Raw genomic sequence first — 18,393 nt, 5'->3', positions numbered from 1 at the left:
TTCACACAAAACACCATAAAAAGTACTTCACAATTACTTCACTTGAAAAACAGGAAAGATTTTAAGTTAGGGGAGGTGCCTGGGAAGCAAAGGAACAGCAATAAGAAAAGGGGATTACCATCAGCAGTTCCAAGAACTGACATGAAAGAGCAACTTCCCCTGCATGATTGCAAGAAAAAAGAAGCAAACAGCTTGAATAAGAAATGCAACTGAGTAGTGAAATGAAGGCAAGGGACCTTCTTGAGCTGCAGTTTCATGGAAAGGATGCCAACAAGTATGATTTTGAAACCAAACACTTATTTCGTTTCAATCCATCCTGTTGCCTTTCAACTACAATGCACTTGCAATTTAATAAGAAATCCCAACCTCATCCCATTCCCTGGGTGCTAACTCCCACCTCAGTGCTACTCCCTCCTTGTGCCAGTTTTCCCAGCCACACAGTGAAACAGATTAGGAAAATGACCCAACTCTGATGCTAACACGGCAAAAAGCTGTTTCAGACAAATTGAATTCTCCACCAAGTTCACACCTGGCTGTATGAATGCTGGGACTAGACAAAGGAGGAGGCAGAAAGGAAGTGCAGTGAGGAACTTGGGGCACCTTACGAAGTTAAGGAATTGTGACCACTTCTGGATATAGTTCTACCTTCCATGCCCCATGTCTGTGTTTAAAATAGAGAGAAAAGCTGGGCTAAAAGAAACACAGTGGCCTCCTGCTCAGACTAATTTACTTATCCCTGGATTTATCTGCATTTCCATAAAACGGGAATCCTAGATAACAATAATCCTGAACTCATCAATATTATTTATTCCTTACATATAGAATTTAAAATACTTTGACTTTATTTATACAGAAGCTTACTATTAACTACTCTGAGACTCACAGAAAAAACCCTTCAGATCCTTAAGGACGTGATACAAAAGGAGATTTCTGCCACTGGTTTAGCTGAGAGAAAAATCAGGCAGTTGTAACAGCTAACATACTTTGCCTTTCACTGTTTAACAGAAAGAACTGCTGCAGAAATACAAAAAACTGAACAGGATGGTAGCAGAGAAAAAAAAATATTACAGATTTTCTGAATATACACAAAAACATCTTGATTTCTCACAGAAATGGGGAAGGCACTGGATGTAAGGCAGCAGGCGGAACTGGAAGCTCTCCCCCACTCACCTGTGCTTGCTTTTATATCCATTCCCAGGAGTACACTTCCCCCCTCACCCCCGCTCCGACTGCTCTGTGCTGAGGCTGCCTTTCACCATCTTGTTCTGCAAGGAGGGAAGAGAGCAAGGAAGGAGGGGCTGACGAACCAGCAAGCCAAACAGAGAAGGAAAAAGAAAATGAGGGAGAAACGGAAGACAGGGGTAGGGAAAGGGAACATACAGAAAGTGAGAGAGAGAGAGAGAGAGAGAGAGAGAGAGAAAGAAAGAGAAGTCAGTATTGGAGCCAGAAATAGACTTTTCAGACAGAGTTTTCCCCAAGACAAAAGCAGGTAATTCCACAAAAGTAGAATCTGAGATGTGAAAGGCTGGTTAATTTTAAGAAACACAGAATTTAACACAAAAAGCTAGAACAAGCTTAGAATCATCACTTTAAAATTGCCCAAACAGATGGCTTCAGACAATCTAAGATGGCTGAGCCACCAAAAGGGTATCCCATCCCCTTTATAGCCTCTCCACAGCTCAGCATCCTCTCATCAGGTCTGTTGCAACCTCACTTGCTGTGATGCAGACAGAAGCTGGTTGGATCTGTGAGAGGAACACTTCAAAAAAATGATAGTTTTCAGACAGCATTTTCCCTGTGATAAAAGCTGATATTTTGCATAAGTAGCACATTCAGGACATGGATGGTTGAAGCATCAATCCTGACAGAAGGAAATGGAAAAGCTCACTGGGGAGCACATGGAAAGGCAGGACCAGTCCCTCTGGACTTAGCTTGCTTATGCCTTAAGTGTCAAGCACAGTTAATGAGGCAAGAAGCACCTTTGCTCTCCAGGAGCGCTTACTGTGATGAAGCGAATTTACCGGTGTGAGGCACGGACTGCCAAAGGGTAAGAGGCCCTGGACTGGGGGACTTAATGCTGGAGATTTATAAAGTTAGCTCTTCCACCCATTAGCTACAGAACAGCAGAGTGAGCTATGAGACAGTTACTAATTCGCTAATAGTGCTAAGCTGGTATTACCTAAAAGCATCACTTTCAACAGACTAATTGAAAGTCTTTCTTCCTCTCAATTGCTCATACTCATATCATGCAAAAAAAATTGATGCAATTTGTTCTCCAATCATTCTAGAGCAATGGTTTTAAGCCTTTCTGTTCCTGCATTGTCACTGACTGGAATTCCCCTTTCCAGCCATTACAATGGAAGGAGCAGAGCGAATTTATATCCTGCCCTGCAGAAGGATTGGGAACAAACCAGTAATGATTAGTGAAACATGCAGTGAGGGCAGATAAAGAAAGCAAAGAAGACTCTACTTGGCTTCAAATAAATTATTTGTGTCTTTACTAAGCAAAAGTCAACAAACTTCAGTGTCAAAGAAAGGCTGCTGGTGTTGAATTTCTGGTTTTGACACAATGAAGAAAGTAATCTGCAGTGGGATAGTTCTGAATAGAATTCAAAATTTTATTGCCTCATGAAGGACCATTATGAACTTAATTGGTAGTTGTCCCCCTCCCATCCTGCAAGATTACTTTAGAAATCCATGTGCCTTCTCAGAATTTTCTCTGGAAAGCTGGATTCTTTGCCTGAATATACCAGTTCTTTCTTTTCATGGTTTGAGCACCATCACTGCAAAGTGCTCACATAGAACAGAAGTGACCCAAACCATCTATGTAACATTGTATTTCCCTGGAATATTTCAGGCAACAGGCAGCAAAAATAAAACAGCCTTCTAATACACAACCCTTTGTCATGGTTTAACCCCAGCTGGCAACTAAGTACCAAGAAGAAAATAACTATCCCACCCAAAACCAGGACATGCTCCAATTATCTTTAGTCAAGGATCCAAAACTGAGAAGAGGGTGGCACTTAAGCAGTTACATTACACAATAAGGGGAGCTCATCCTTCCTGGTTTTGTTTGGCAAGATCTGCAGGTTCTTGTAGCATTAATGCATTCATTAAAGATTGCTGTACACTGTCAACGTTATTCCACAGTTGTGCAGAATAATTTATTTTCTTTTATATAACGAAAAGTAGGCCAATTCTGGATAAGAGCCTGAATATGCACTGAATCTTCCAGCCCATTTTAAATACATGTGTATAAATACATTGCTTTGCGATAGAACATCCAGAAAGGAACATGAGGCTAATTCCTGTGTGTTTACAAAAGACAGATTAAGAATAATCTGTGAAAACAAAAGGCCACCAGATGTCAGTCTAATTCTAGGCAGGGATCTGCAGACAAGAACTAGATGGAGACTAATCCCTGCTAGAAAGCAACACAATTCTTCCCTATTATCATTTCCTTTTCATCCAAACTCTTGCCCAATTCTTGTTGTATTCAACTGGCAACAAGAAGAGCTGTTTTTCTGGATACTTTCTGACCATTTGAAACTGGAAGATTGGGATCCACAACCTCCCAGGGATGTATCCTCCCTTAAACCCGGGGAAAGTTATTCCCCAGCACTGTATCCCATTACTTATGGTTACAAGAGTGTACTGTCTACCTTGTGTCCTCTTTCCATACAGACAGCTCTTTGCACCATTGTGTTTGCAGGCTCTGGGGACAATTATTAAGGATGCCCAGACCCTGGGCAAAAGCAGCATAGGGGTCTTCTGACAAACCAAAGATGTACAGAATAACCTCACAGATCCACTGAAGGCTGAGTTGTTGGACTCAGTCCAGTTACTACTGGTAAACTAGAACAAGATGTTTCCAAAAACCAGGAGAACTTTCTCATGAAGTATTTTTTGTTCTTTCTTGCATCCTCAGTAAATCCAAGGAGAAAACCCAACAGTTCAATGTAACAATCAAACAAGAATAGCAAGCAACATACTGATTCCATCACAGAATGCAGGAAATGAAGCTGAGCTTTCTGAAGTCATCAAGGATCTAAAGAAGCACTGAGCAGATGGAACAAAAATTTTATCTTCTTAAATTTGGTATTCTTCTTGAGTTGATGTTTGCCCCCAGAATATACCACAAGCAAATATCAGAGAATAACTGAACTAAAAGCATCTCTGACTATAGACATTATCCAGGTGGTAAGGTTACTAATACAAATTTAGAAACCAGAAGAGGGCAGCAAAAAACCCAGGTCTAATCCAGGAGAGGATTCTTACCTTGTGCTTGGGGCACCTCACTGAGAAATTCTCTTCGTTTAGTAAACAATCTAAAGGAGGAGAAGACAGTAATGTATTATTTTTTAAATGAAAACCAACTTGAATAATACATCACATGTGTTAATCTTGCCTCACGGGTATATATTTTTCATTCAAACATCTCTTATAGGAATACTTTGTTTTTAGCAGGTTCGGTTCTTCTATTCCCAAAGTTTTAGCAAACAAAATAACTGAACACCCCAAGTGACAATGTTGCTTGGATTACCATGCAACCCTGATTTTCCCAATGATCTGTGTACCGTAAGAATGACAATTTGCAGACAAGCAAGTCTACAAATCCTGTATCCCAACCTCCTTCAGCTATTCCAGTCTTCCTTGCTTTAGCACAAAGAAGATGGACACATTCATCCAATCTGAACAGACAATCCCTGCATTTCATAGTACAAATGCCGCCTTTCATCCTTACCCCAAGGCCCTGCCAGCATCAGGGGGAGAAGGGGTGTGTGTCTGTAGGTATAGGTGTACACAGTTTATTTGCAATCCCAAATCCTGGTGATAAGTTTACACTGTGACACTGTCTGGCAGTCTGGTCACTCATGCTACTCTGAGATCTGCTTCCACAAATCACGTATGTGAAGCTTCTGTGATCTAAAAAATGGTTTAGTTAATTATTTGAACCTATCACATGAAGTGAGGCACCTATATGGAACTGCTTATTTAGAAACAAATTAAGCAATACTGCCATTTGAAGAGCATTTATTTAGCAGCACTGCCAGAGTACGGATTGCTTCTCCTCACATTCCCCCCTCCCAGACTATGCCTCTAAGTGATGCAAGTCGGCAGCTCCCAAACTTCAGCCACAGGAAAAAGCAGCACTCCCCTCAGAGCACTCAGCTGCCTCCCCTGGGCACCCTGAGGTGCAGGGTCACCTCTCAACCCGCCCAAACGCCTGGCACCGCTCTGTTCCAATCGCCTCTTGCATCAGAGGCTGACCCAAGGCTGTCACCTCATGAGCAGGACCCAGCACCCACCCCCACCTGAGCACGACTGACCAGTGCTGCCCCGGAGAATTCAGCAAGGTGCTTATGACCACCTGCCTGCTCCAACACACCCCAAGAGCTCACAAGTAGAGAAGTGCAATGGTAACTAAGATGTGCTAATTTAAAACGCTCTTAAGTATGTAGCATAACCAGTGCTACCTGCTGTTCCAATCTGCTGGAAGAGTTTAGCAGACAGCAGGAGACTGGAACTAAAGCTTGAGGGAAGAGCTTTCTAGATATCCAAGCTTTGGCAGAGCATCCCTCTGCTACGGAATGCTTAATGTTTTAACATGAATGCCTCTGGCCTGAATCAAAGGGAAACAGCATGCAAGAGGCTAAGTTACTTGAGAGATTTTAGCAAAGGGGAGTAAAACCCTTAATCCTGCCACAGATAATTTCAAATGCAGCATTACCAAATCGCAGGAAATAAATAAAATGTCTTCTCATTATAAGGGCAGGAATCATACATTTAGACTACAGCATGAATTATCACTGCATAATACAGCAATCATCAAAAATATACAGAGCAATCATCAAAAACATACACAGTATGTTAGAACAGAATGGAGTTTTCTTCTTTGTTGGAAACCCACCATTGGTAATGAATGCAGTTCTTTAGCTAGTACATCAGAAAGGAAGATTATCCAAGCATCAGGAAGAAGTGCCAGAAACCTTGTACTTAATGCCTGATCTGTGTACGGAGCTCGATTTCTTACTAAGGTCAGCATTTTTGTTGCAAATACTAATAGCAGATCCAATTAATAGCATTTTTTTTGGTTTCTGTTAAAGGACTACTATGAAAAATGTCATCAGCACACTGTAGAAAATCAGCTGAATACCAGTAAGGCAGAAATTGTTCATCATTACAAAGCTGGCCTGGATTTTGGTTAGCAGTTCCAAGTATTTTATATAACAGATTACGATTTGTCATGAAGTCAGCAGACACAGAGCTATGATCAGCTCATTGTGGCAGAAAGGGAAAAGAACTGAGACTTGTCCTTGTTTCCACAGATTTTTCTCCATAAAGTAGTCAGGAAAAACCTAAACCACTTTTAATAGAAGCAGTTATTCTTCTGTAAGCTTCATGCTTTTGTCTCACCCTCCGTGTTCTGCCTGTTACTCATCTTTAATGATACTTGTGAAGACACAGGATTTCTGTTCTCTGAAAATTCATTTTATTTTGCTGTTAATCTTTTCCTAATTTAAAGTAAAAAATCTTCAGTAAGTGGAACTGCCTGCGATATATGTTGTAGGGACAAGCGTGCTGCAACCATCAGGATCTGACTCCAGGTGGGGAGAAACAAGCAGAGGGAGAGGATATAAAATTTCAGAAAACAAAGATTCTGTTTCCATGGAGACATCCCTAGGACTAAGTTATCTTGAGACATCAGAGGCTCTTCATAAATTTGGACAGATGAAAGCCAAACACAGACAATGTTCACCACAGTCATTTCCATACAAAAATTACTTAAGTGGCACTACTGATCTTGATTTTTATGTAAATGGACAAGAAATGTTCAGCTCTCTTACACCTTATATTGCCAAAGACTATTTTCTATGAAAGGAAATTAAGACAGCCTGAATTAGGCTATATAAAAGCATCCATATGTACAAACTGGCAAGTTACAAACCCACGTGCCTTGCACAGCACTCAGTTACCAACAGCGGGGCAAGGCCTGGCTCCTCACCCGGGTGGGATGGGACACTGACCATTGGCACAGAAGCCAGAGCCCAGGTCCCACCCCAGGGCTGCCTTCAGTGCTGCAAGGAACTAAAGCTGTTGGACATATTCCAGCCTCCAGCCTTTTCCCAAAAACACAGGCACAGTAAGTGACAGGGACCAACTTCTAACCCACACGGACACAAAGGCAGAAATGCTTCAGCTCACACTGCAGCTGCTTCAGAACACAACACGGGTACTTCACCTCTAAGTGAAGCTACAACTAAGGCACGGCCACTTCCAGGAATTCAGACAAACCAAGTGTGTATGACTCAACATACCTAAAAAACACTCTAGCAAGCGTTTTCTGTTTGGCTTTATTTCTTTGAGATACAAAACCAGTCATACATATTCCAAAAGCCTGAAAGCCCTTCTAAATGTTAACACAAACTTCTGAGGATTCAGAACAGATCTGTGACAGATCCTAAATAAAGCAAGGTGGCACCATCCTTCAAAGCAGGATGGTTGACTTCAAAATGGAACTACCACTAAGCTCAAGGAAGCTGAGAAGCACCTGTACAGTTTCAATACAGAAAGACAGTAGAACTGCAAAACCAATAAAAAGGGTTTACAGGCAGACAGCAGGCTGAACAAAGAGAAAATAATGCTGATTTGTTTCTCAAGGAAGCCTACATTTTCTGCTTGGGCATAAATGAAAATCAGGTCTTATGCCATATAGCTTGCTTATTTCTTTTACACAGATTTATTGGAAGAGTGTCTATAGATTAAGACAGCTTGATTACACCCACTACAAACCAACTACAAACAAGGTCTTTTACTGTCACACCATCAGGCTGAAATTTTGAATGCTGAGAATCTACTTCAACCTGGGGCTCTTTTATTTGTTTTGGTTGAAAACTTCAGCTGAAAAGAGCCCAACTATTTCCTTAAAACTCTTACTTGGAAAGAAATTATTCTGCTCAGGTTAAACGTCCCAGGATTTTTTTCTCTGAAAAGCTCTACAATATCCTGATTTTCAGTGGGACCTGGATTTTAGCTAAGGCATGCTCTTGCCAGCTACCACAAAACCAGCAAACAGAATTCCTTGAAAGGCAATATGAGGATTTTCACATGCACATCCTCAGAAGATTTCTAGCTACTGATTTCAGTAGCTAGATCCTTTTAAAAATTCTACCAAATATACTTCTGTTTGGGGGGTGATCAGGCCTTTCCTGTAAATGAACCATTGCCCTCAGATTCAGGCACCAGACCTAAAAGCAGTGAAGCTGTCAGGGGACATTTCTAAGACTCAAGCAAAAGAAGAATGTGACCATTTCAACAATACAAAATGGGAAGCACTAGTCCAGCAGGCAGAAGTGAAAACAGTACTGAGAAAGGCAATCAAGATGCAGAAAGAATGGAGGCCAGCAGGAGGGAGACCAGTGCTACTAAAAATCAGGAGCAGGGAATTAAGGATGAGTGCCAGCAGGAGGTTAAGACAAAGAACTGATTGGAACAAGGCATAGAAAGGTGAAACAGAAAATATAAAGGACAATATATGAGAACAAACCAGGACTAGTGGGATGAGGTGTGACAAGGAGCTGAGTTAGAAGAACCGAATGGCAGTAACAAAGTCCAGAGAGGATAAAAAAACTAGAAACAAGAAAGGAGAAGAGAAGGTGAAGTAAGAGCAGAGAGGAGGAAGCCAGAGTGAGAGCTAGAAAACTGGACAAAGAAAAAGTCAGAAAGAATTAGGAGGAATTGGGTCTTACAGAAAGACTGGAGTAAGAAATTTGTAAAGAGGAGCCTGAGACCAACTAGATTAAAGGCCTGTGGCTGCTCTGAGAAGCCAGAGAGGAGAACATATCAGACATATAGACGAAAAGAAGAAAAGATAGGAAAATGTATTAAAAAAAGCACCAGTGAAGTCTTTTGTTCTCACTAAACCATACTCTCCCTGGAGTGAAACCAGAGACTCACCAGTTTTACCAACTCCTCCGCTATTTTTTAAATATGTTTGTGAAACTCACAGTCCAAGCATCCCATCTCCATGCAGCTCTTGCAATTTATTACTGCCGTATTACTCAAAGGAGGGAAATTAGCTTGGAATTGTGCACTCCGACAGATGGCCACATGACAACATGATGTCTCATAACAAAATTAAAAGAAAATGAAGTAAGCGTAGCCTTGGAACTTGAACACAAAAAGCTACTCTAAAAAAATCTCACAGGTTGCAAAGTCAAGACAAAAGTGAAAAAAAAGCCAAATTTAATCTAACCCAGGTCTACATATTATATAGCAGATACGTTACATTTAAAATGGACTGAATAGTATGATTATATACTGGTTTTTGTACACGATGCTGCCTCTTCCATGCATGACACAGAACTGCTTTTGGGAATCAGTCATGATTGTTCAGTATATTTCTCATTTTGGAGGCTCCTGTATTTGCTGAAGTGGAGTAGAATTAATATATCTGAAGAAAAAGGACAGTATATGAATTTTGATCTCTGAATGTAGAGCCCAGAAAACGCTACATATTGTATCTAGTAAAACATGAATTTAAATTAAGCCCTCAAATTATTTGGAACACTCAGTATAACTTATTTTTGTTTTTTCATGGTATTGAAAAGGGCAGGTCACAAGCCAGAAACAAATACACACTAAACACAACATGAATGTGAATCTGATAGGTGGTCGTGTGTCTCAAACACACCGTACAAAACCAAGTTTATTTATGTTCGTGAAACTCTCAGGCATGACAGAGATGAACATCATCGGAAATTTCCCAGTTTTACTTTCAGAACCAAGAAGAAATAATCTGCTGTAAGTATGACACAGACCTAGCAAGGACAACATATGTTCATGATTGAGTACCTTTCCACCCTACAGGCTGAGGCAGGGCCTTATGAGAAGAGGTATCAGCCTTTAATTAGGTGATTACTGTAAGACAGATTCATAAAAGACCAAAATTACACTTACATGGACACCCTTATTTCTGGTATTTTTTGAGTATGTGATTTTTGCAACCTGAATAATCTTTCTTTCTTTCTTGTGAAGTCAAGGATTCTCTCTACTAGTGGTACTAGAATATTCCACTGCAATATTAATTTAATAATAACATTCCTATTAGAATAAAATGTGTATCTCCAATAGGGTGGGACTTCACAGTGAGAGGTGCAATGCAGTCATTCAGAAATGAGCATTCCTGCTTCAAATACTCTAACACTTGGAAAACAGCATAAAATGGGTGGTGAAGAAGCAAGTTGCTGTGGAATTGGAATAACAAACAGGAAGCCTGCAATTATTTTCCAGTCTAGAGTTGTAATCTTGAATCCTTTCCTGACTGTTATCAGACGAAGTTCAGTACGACAGGAGAAATGAGTTACAGAGGACTGGAAAAGTGGGGTATTTTTTTACTCTGAGGTTGGGGTTTTTTTTTACCCAAGAACAAAGTATCTCCATGAAAAACGGTCATCATTGCACAAAACCCACTACACTCACAAGTCCAGGCTCATAGCTGGAAGTAGTATCATACAAACAATTAGCTTGTCTAATGATGAAAATTGGACCTATTCAAGAGACTGGCTGAACTGCTTCTTGGGAGGGAGAAGGAAGGTTGTGCTGCAAATGGTACTGATGATTCTACAAGCATAAACACTTGAAATCACTACTAGGACCACCCATAGGAGTATAACCCTGAAAGAAGAAACCCCTTGCTGCTTACTTACATCCTTTTAACAAAGGGTTTCTATTTTTGGCAAGGAAAAGAGTGATCAGTTCTCACAATGCAGCCGAATTTCAGTCACTGTAGCTGCACTCCCCCAAACCAGGCTTTTTCTGCTCTTTCAGGCAGATTCCTTTTCATTACAAGCTCCATCTTGTCCCAACATGTTACTGAATGCTGTTTATCTCATGCCGTTTCTCACCATTTTTATTACTTTATCTTCACAGTAGGAGAAAAACAGAGGGAGTAATTTGTAAAGCACCTCAGAATTATTTAGTGTCGTATGATTTGAGTAATTATGGAATACAGTTGTCATTTGTTCCTACCTGCATCGATGGCACATGGGTAATGGTATCGGAAGGAGCAGCCTTTGTTGTAGCAGCCTAAGGTGGCTCCTGGTTCCTGGCAATGGGAACATTTCTGAAAGGGAAACCAAAAGACAGTAATGAAGATTGCAGTAATTTTTCTGAATACTTGTATTTTCCTGGAAATTTTACCAACCGCATTCCAACACAATTTTTTTGACAAATCATGTTAAATTCTATCTTTCTACACCATACAAATAAAAGCCTTCCAAACAGTTAACAATATAAGCTCTTTCTAATTATGAACTTTTCAGCTGTGCTAACCAGGCAAGAGATACAAATGTTTAGCCATTCAGAAAGGATTTTAAATACCTCTCAGATCTGTTTTACTGACCTGTGTTTCAGTACCTGACAATGACATCACTATTAAAATAGGAAGAAAAACAGTGTTTTTGAATCTACAGCAGCTTTAAAAGGAGATTTGGCATGACAAATAATGATTTAGAAGACACCACCATAAAAGTAATTTGATTACATCATTCACATTATCACTAGCAGTTGAAGATCATGGCCAAGTTGAATATTTTTTCACAGGTGACCAAAAAGGTTTTATTTGGAGCAGGAGAAGATGCCTTCATGGGAAAACACCTCATCACCACAGAAATGGCACATGTCCAAAAGAAGCACTTGCAGTTGAACAAGGATGCTTATACAATTATTGTCAAAGTAGCTCAAACTCATCTGATGACCAAGTTCAATTTTCATTAGTTAAATCCTATTAGCTCAACTAGTCAATGATGCATTTGACCATATCAGACAATTGTGAAAGCAGAAAGAACGTCTCGCCTGTTTACTTCGTCCTGAATGACTTAAGAAATGACTAATGAAGTAATCCTAAAGCACATCTCATTCAGACAGCCATTTTATTTCTTGAATGTATACACTAAGTGATTTTTGTTAACTAATTAACTGTTAACTGATTCTGGTGAAAGCTGATTTCTGACAGGTTGACATTTTTCTCTTAAAAAAAGATATAGCCATACCCGGGTACAACTCACCAAATCACAGCAGACTGCTAGCATTTAAAAATTAAAAAGTAAACTAAGTACTGGCAGAAAACGAAGAGAGGAACTACCATAATTTTTGAGTCATACTTTAAAAACACAGGAATTTTGTTTATTCTGCTAAATACAACCAACACCATAATAAGGCCTCGTATAATTGGTACAATTCATCTTGAATTCAGGCTGTGAGAAGTTGCCGTTAGTCCCTGCCTGCACACAGAGGTGATGACATGATGTAAAATCACTGCTGGTACTGGAAAAGCTGGTGTCAAACTCCACTGCTCTATTGCTGCTACCAGCGAGCTCCACCTGTACTGCACACAAGCAGCTGTGCTCAAGCCAGCAGCACATCTGGCACCAGACACAAGCACGGCTTTCCCAGCGTATGGGGACGCTCCTTTGCCAACATGGCCACATCCCCTGGACCACACAGCTTCAATCCCTGATCAGCACACGTGCTGCAGTGCAGATCTGCACAACAGACGTGGTCAAAATTAACAGCCACAGCAAAGTTCCTCACTCTGCAGAGTAAACGGGGTTGATTACAGTATTTCCAAACCCTCTACGAATATCTGACAGTTATTTATCTTCTTTATATTCTGTGCTATGCAGAGATGACTATAGTTTGTATTTAAATGCCTGAAATAAGATGAAAGCAGAACTAGCTCCAACCATAAACCAGGGGGCCCTCTTCAAATCAAAGCAGATGCAACTAACAAAAAAGCTTGTGAGACGTCAGTTCTCCTGACATCTACAACTGCAGTTTTGAGTAACACCTTCTCTTTTAAGGGTTTGCCAAAGCATCCCGAGCCTGATCTTCAATGCTTCCCACTAAATCATGCCTATCGTCTAAGCACGACAAACTACTGCAGTATTTATGATGCAAGGGAAGTGTCCCTGAGGCCTAGAAAGAGACACACAAGCAGTTTATTATTGCCTGTCAGAACATGAATGCAAGTTTCCAAAAAGTAAAAAAAAAAGGCTAAACCAATATTGAAATGCGCACCAAAATATACGGACCACTAGCCAAACTGCAATGTAATTCACTCTCCCATGGGAGTAAAACCAAACTTCATCCACAGAAAATGTCTTTTCCTGGCTCTGAAGTCAACTCTAGAAGGATATTATGTACTGGCAATAGTCCCAGATTCACCTATGCCAAGTACTCACAAAGTGCAGCTTGAGGAGTTCTGAAACAGAGCTCTGTACCTGTGTACTTTATTCTTGCTTTTAGATGTGGCTGACTGGGATTAATTATTATAACAGGACAGAACCCAAACTGACTATTCTTTTTGAATGCAGATATGAATTTCTAGTCTTGTTCCTCAGAGGCTTCTTCCCTCCCCACTTTATCTCATCTTTTACGTACCATCACACTATTGCAACAGAAGGTCATTCTCCCTTGGAACAGTGTGTCCTGTGCAGAGCAGTCAATAAGAGCATGAGAACTACAGCAGCAGAGATTGAACTGCAGCTGTATAAAATATTTCTTAACATTAAAAAGGTGTGTCTTAAAAGAGTATGCTGCGTGATATAATAGAAAACAAGACCCCTAGCAAAATTTTTGATACTTTTCTAGAAGTTAATTTAATTTTTTTTTTTTTTTTTTTTTTTTTTTTTTTTTTTTTTTTTTTTTTTTTTGCTGCATCTAGCATGGTTCATGTTGCTGTTCTGGTAAGGAATGCTTTAAAATCGTTTGTGATTTTAGGAGTGATTAGACAGTAAAAGTGGGTAGTTAAGATGCCAGCACATGTGCATTGAGTCTTCATTGCCCTTTTTTTCAGTCTGGCAGACCAACAAGATTTTACCAAGGTTACCTGTGCTACGCCCACAACAGCAATTCCCCAGTGGACGACTATGCCACTGACGGCTCAAGGCAGAGATCATCTGCTGCTGCTGGCTCCCCTGCTGCTGAACAAGTCTCCATTCTGGCAGATGCTTCTGCTTTTCACAAGCCACTGACAGTCTAATGGCCCCATTTCTTCTACCTCCCGGGACCTCCAACCATCTGCTTCTTTCAGGAGAAGCTGAGGGAACCACATACACAATAACTACTCTTTTTTTGGAGTTCTTCCTTCTTGACACACCTGAGTGACTGAACAAAGCAGATGCCCTACAAAGCTGCGTGGTTCTAAAACAACTTACAAGTCTATTACCTTATATTTGAAAGAGACTTTCATCATGTAGAACCACATGGTTTCCAAATACACTCATGTGCTCCCATGAAGACAAAAGAAAAGAAAAAAAGTGCTTAAAATTCTCTGGATGGTCTCAGTCCTCTTTTGCAAGACATTGCTGCCTTAAAAGGTAAAAAGATGCCCCTTTCCTGCTGGTACTATCAGTGGCTTTTGTTAGAACCCTCATCTCATGTATTTATGATTCAAAACAAAAAATACGTACACTCCAACCAGGAAACATTCTAACACCAAAATAAATCACAAAACTTCTTACAAGGAAATGTGTGAGTTCAGCATAATGACAACTAATTGTTCTCTTGGTCCACGAGCAAATTTTCACCCAAACTCCACCATCCTGCAGCCATTTGCCAGCAGATGGTAGCAGCCTGCTTGTCACTTGTAAAGGAATTATGGCATTCTTAGCCAGGGGAACAGCACTCCAGCTCTCCTGGGAAGAGAAATTCCTTTTGCTCAGTAAGTAGCCTGCTTAACCTCCCCTGCTTGAAAGAGCTGAAGGCTGGTACTTGGAGTGTGCTCCCAATGGGAGGTGCCAATGGACAGTAATCATTGCCAGGCATCTAATCAACTCTTGGCTTAAATTAAAAAGAAAGAAAAAAAAAAAAAAAAGAAGAAAAAAAAAAGGGAAAAAAAAAGAAGGAAAAAAGAGACCACACAGCAAAGACAGGATCTATGAATCAATCTCCACAATTCATCTCTGGCCACAAGGCACATTTATCTTACTTAGAATAGGCTGGGAAGACTGAAAAGTGACATTTAGAAGAGACACTCCATCCCATGAACTGAATTATCAATAGTATTAAAGCCAGATACATTGTCTCTACCTCTCCACACTATTAGCAGCCCATTTCTTCCTTGCTACAGCTCATCATTCTGTGTCTACCAAAATGAAGTAACAGCCAACCTGGAAGTGTAAAAAGTTGGAGGACAGCTACCACAGCAGCAGCAGAACTGCTCTGATTCACTTAAAATACTACAGCACCTACCAGCTATATTTCTTTCGCTTTATGCTTGGCTTTTTTCCCCCCTTACAATCTGTATTCTTTCACTCTTCTGAGACCACACTGCTAAATATAATAAATAAGAGCATGTTTTTGAATATCTTTTCTTTCCTCAGCTTTGTACCCAACTCCACCTAATTGCTGTAACATAAAGATGTCCTGAGCTAGCAACCTTCCCCTTCCTGAACAAGCACAAAGCTCTTAGCCTTGTGAAAACCAGAGCCCCAAGCTGCTCAAGTAAGACAGAGATAATATCTTTGTCCCTAGACAAAGTACTCCTTAGTAATGGAATCATACAGTGGACATGGTTTTGCTGGTGGGAAGATGGAAGCTGCCGACCAGCCCTTCCAAATTATTCTGGGCAGGAGCAGGAACAGCTGCTTAGAAGCAGAAATTAATTGCTTCTAACACTAATGAAAGGTGTTTTGAGATGACTCCTCTGCTATCTTCCTTGCTGAACCATTACTAAACCAGTTTACACAAGGACATTCACAACAGACACAACAGAATCAGGTTTTCTGCTGTCTGTAATCAAAGCATCTTTTCTTGATGAGCAGTAATATACCCTATACTCAGACCTCTTGACTTCCTCTCTTCCAATGACCACTTTTTCCTTTGGTCTGTTTTTCTTGTTCCTTTGCTTTGCTTTCTAGGCATCTCCTTCTTTTGTCCCTTCTCACATACCAGTGTCAAGAATGCATAAAAAGAGTAAAACTGAAAGCAGTTACTAACAAAGCAAAGCAAGGAAAGTGAAATACACATGGCATTAATTATACAGGTTCAAGTCTTTGCTTTACATGTTATATGCATTTTTCATACTCTCTCCTTCCTCTGTTTAAATTATAAGCTTTTAGGAAACAATTGCTCCTATATAATTGCACTGCACAAATGCAGATGTAAGTTAATGAGGACTTCAGAGTCAGCTGCAATATTAGGAAGGAGGGCCTTCTGACTATTTCTGATTAAACAGTTGGCAGGCTCAGCAGAGGCTCGGATTTAATATCCAGGCAAAAGGGCAACAGAAACAGCAACCAGCCACATTCTCTTTCCTGGAAAGTGGGATACAGAGAGACAACTTATTCCAAAAAGCTACAAAAAAAAGAAAAATAAAAAAGTGTGTGTGTATACAAATATATTCTGCTTACTACAGAAGAAAGAAATGTGATTTTGGAAGACTTCTGCAAAAAGGGACCAAGATGAAAAAAGCAAGGTGGGAAGACATTTTTAGGAAACAGGAGAGGAAAAGAGTAGTTCTGCTCTAATGTGTAGATACTGGTTAATGAAAAAAATTGTTTATGTGACTGGGGCTAGAGATAACAACCAGTACTGAAGGACACAGAACTATTAGTTTACGTTTCATAACAAACAATTTTAAGTTATCAAAAAAACCCAGGCACAGAATATCAGTAAAATCAACCCACAATTAAAAAGATAAAAATCTTTAAACTTGCATTATAAAAAAAGCATCTCTTGCCAATGATGAAATACTCCTGTAGCAAAAAAATCAAAAAATAATAAAGGATAATAATCTAGAAATAAAACTGGACAGTTGTCTTCAAGTCAAGAAACTAAGGACAAATTTAGATTCTGAGATTTCAGCAAACAAATCAATGATCTGGAAGATGCTACACTAATAAAGCTGCATTACGAAACATAATAAAAAGTTAGAACTGCAGTGCTGCTGAAACACAAAGAGAAGCTGCAGCTCAAAATGGATGGCATAGAAAAAAACCCGCAAGAAATCCAAGAGCTGGAAAAGGTCTTAAAAATGGAAAAACCTATTCAATACATACAAAGTATGTATTGAATGATATAATAATGATCACGCTAGAACAGAAGCATTTAAAATTAAGAACAGAGCATTTTATTACCTTCAACTACAAGGAAAAATAGCAAGAAACAAGAACAGAAATAAATATTTCGTTTTAACAAAGAATGGTTTGCCAGGAATAATTTTCAGGTCCTATGCAGACACTTAAGCTATTCAATTGCACTTAGAGAGACTCACAAAAAGGGGGGTGGACAATAAGATATGAAAACTTGTGAAATTTGCAAAATTATCCAGGGTAGCCAGACCTCATACTGATAGTTAAAAGCTGCAAAACCATCTCAGAACCATGGATAACTGTATGATGAAATGGAGATGAAAATTACTGTTGTTAAGTGCAGAGTGATGTATGTAGTGAAAATATTTTCACCTATGCATATACATGATGACAGATTCTAAAGCAGCTTTTGCTACCTATAGGAAGGTATTAGTAGTCATCCTAGACAGAAACATGATGCAGTCTCTGCAACCACAAAAAAGAACAGCCCAAACATAAGCAGTTATTAAGGAAAGAAATCCACAATGAAACTCAAATGTTCATGATGTCTGGCTGTTACTCCTGTAGTAGCCTGACATCATAATATTGTGTGTGGTTCTGATGACTCTCTCAAGAAAGGAGTACAACTGATCAGAAATAAAAATGGACAGACCACAGAGATAACTAGGAATGTAAAAAACTGGTATATAGAGAAGTCTAAGTATTTTGGAAAAGAGGGAACTGAAGGGGGATTGAAACCTACAAAATCCAATATGATGCACGTAAGGGAATGACTCTTAGCCATTTCCAAGAAGGAAGAGCAGGTTTAAATGTAACATAAACCTGCTTTTTTCACTCAAGTAACTAAAAGTCATTGCCAAAGAATGCTGCACTGGCAAAAAGATAAGCAAGTTCAAAAACAGATTAGACAAGTTCATCAAGGATATATACGCCTCTGCCTGGTAAACAGGGATATCAAAGCTACAACTCTAAAGCTGCGGTTGCTGAAAGGAGGGAGAAATATGCAACTATCATTCTGCACATACCTAGTTTACTACAAATCTCTGAATACGTACAGTGAAGCGGTAAATACACGGCCATTGCTGGAGACAGGACACCACAACAAGAGGTACTTTTGCACCTGTCTGGAAAGGCAGTTCTTGTGAAGACCAAGAGAGATGTGATTGTGAAATTCCACAAAGAGCAACAAAAGAACCTCCATGATTATCAGAAAGAACACAGGCACCAGATAAATACTGTTTGGTTACAAGTTTTTAAGACTCTTCAGTTTTACCTCCCTAACAGGAAGGTTGAGCTA

At 39.8% G+C, this 18,393-nt stretch overlaps 1 protein-coding gene across 5 annotated transcripts in view; it reads right to left on the bottom strand.

Annotated features, from left to right (window-relative positions):
• Positions 1-18,393, bottom strand: part of TCF20 (transcription factor 20) — a 131,430-nt gene that overhangs the window by 4,719 nt on the left and 108,318 nt on the right. For 4 of the 5 annotated variants that reach the window (XM_088165230.1, XM_088165234.1, XM_088165231.1 and 1 more), the window contains 3 exons: positions 11,032-11,125; positions 4,279-4,328; positions 1,171-1,298 (listed from right to left, as the gene is read on the bottom strand). In XM_088165230.1, coding sequence (XP_088021356.1) covers positions 1,215-1,298; positions 4,279-4,328; positions 11,032-11,125 — 228 coding nt within the window. In that variant the 3' untranslated portion in view covers positions 1,171-1,214. The remainder of the gene's footprint in view (positions 1-1,170; positions 1,299-4,278; positions 4,329-11,031; positions 11,126-18,393) is intronic. The other variant, XM_088165229.1, reaches the window with a different exon arrangement.

Source organism: Sturnus vulgaris, chromosome 5 (assembly GCF_052056855.1).
Source record: "Sturnus vulgaris isolate bStuVul1 chromosome 5, bStuVul1.hap1, whole genome shotgun sequence".
NCBI classification, from domain to species: Eukaryota; Metazoa; Chordata; class Aves; order Passeriformes; family Sturnidae; genus Sturnus; species Sturnus vulgaris.
The sequence above is the reverse complement of the archived record's forward strand: the minus strand, read 5'-3'. Positions and strand labels throughout refer to the sequence as shown.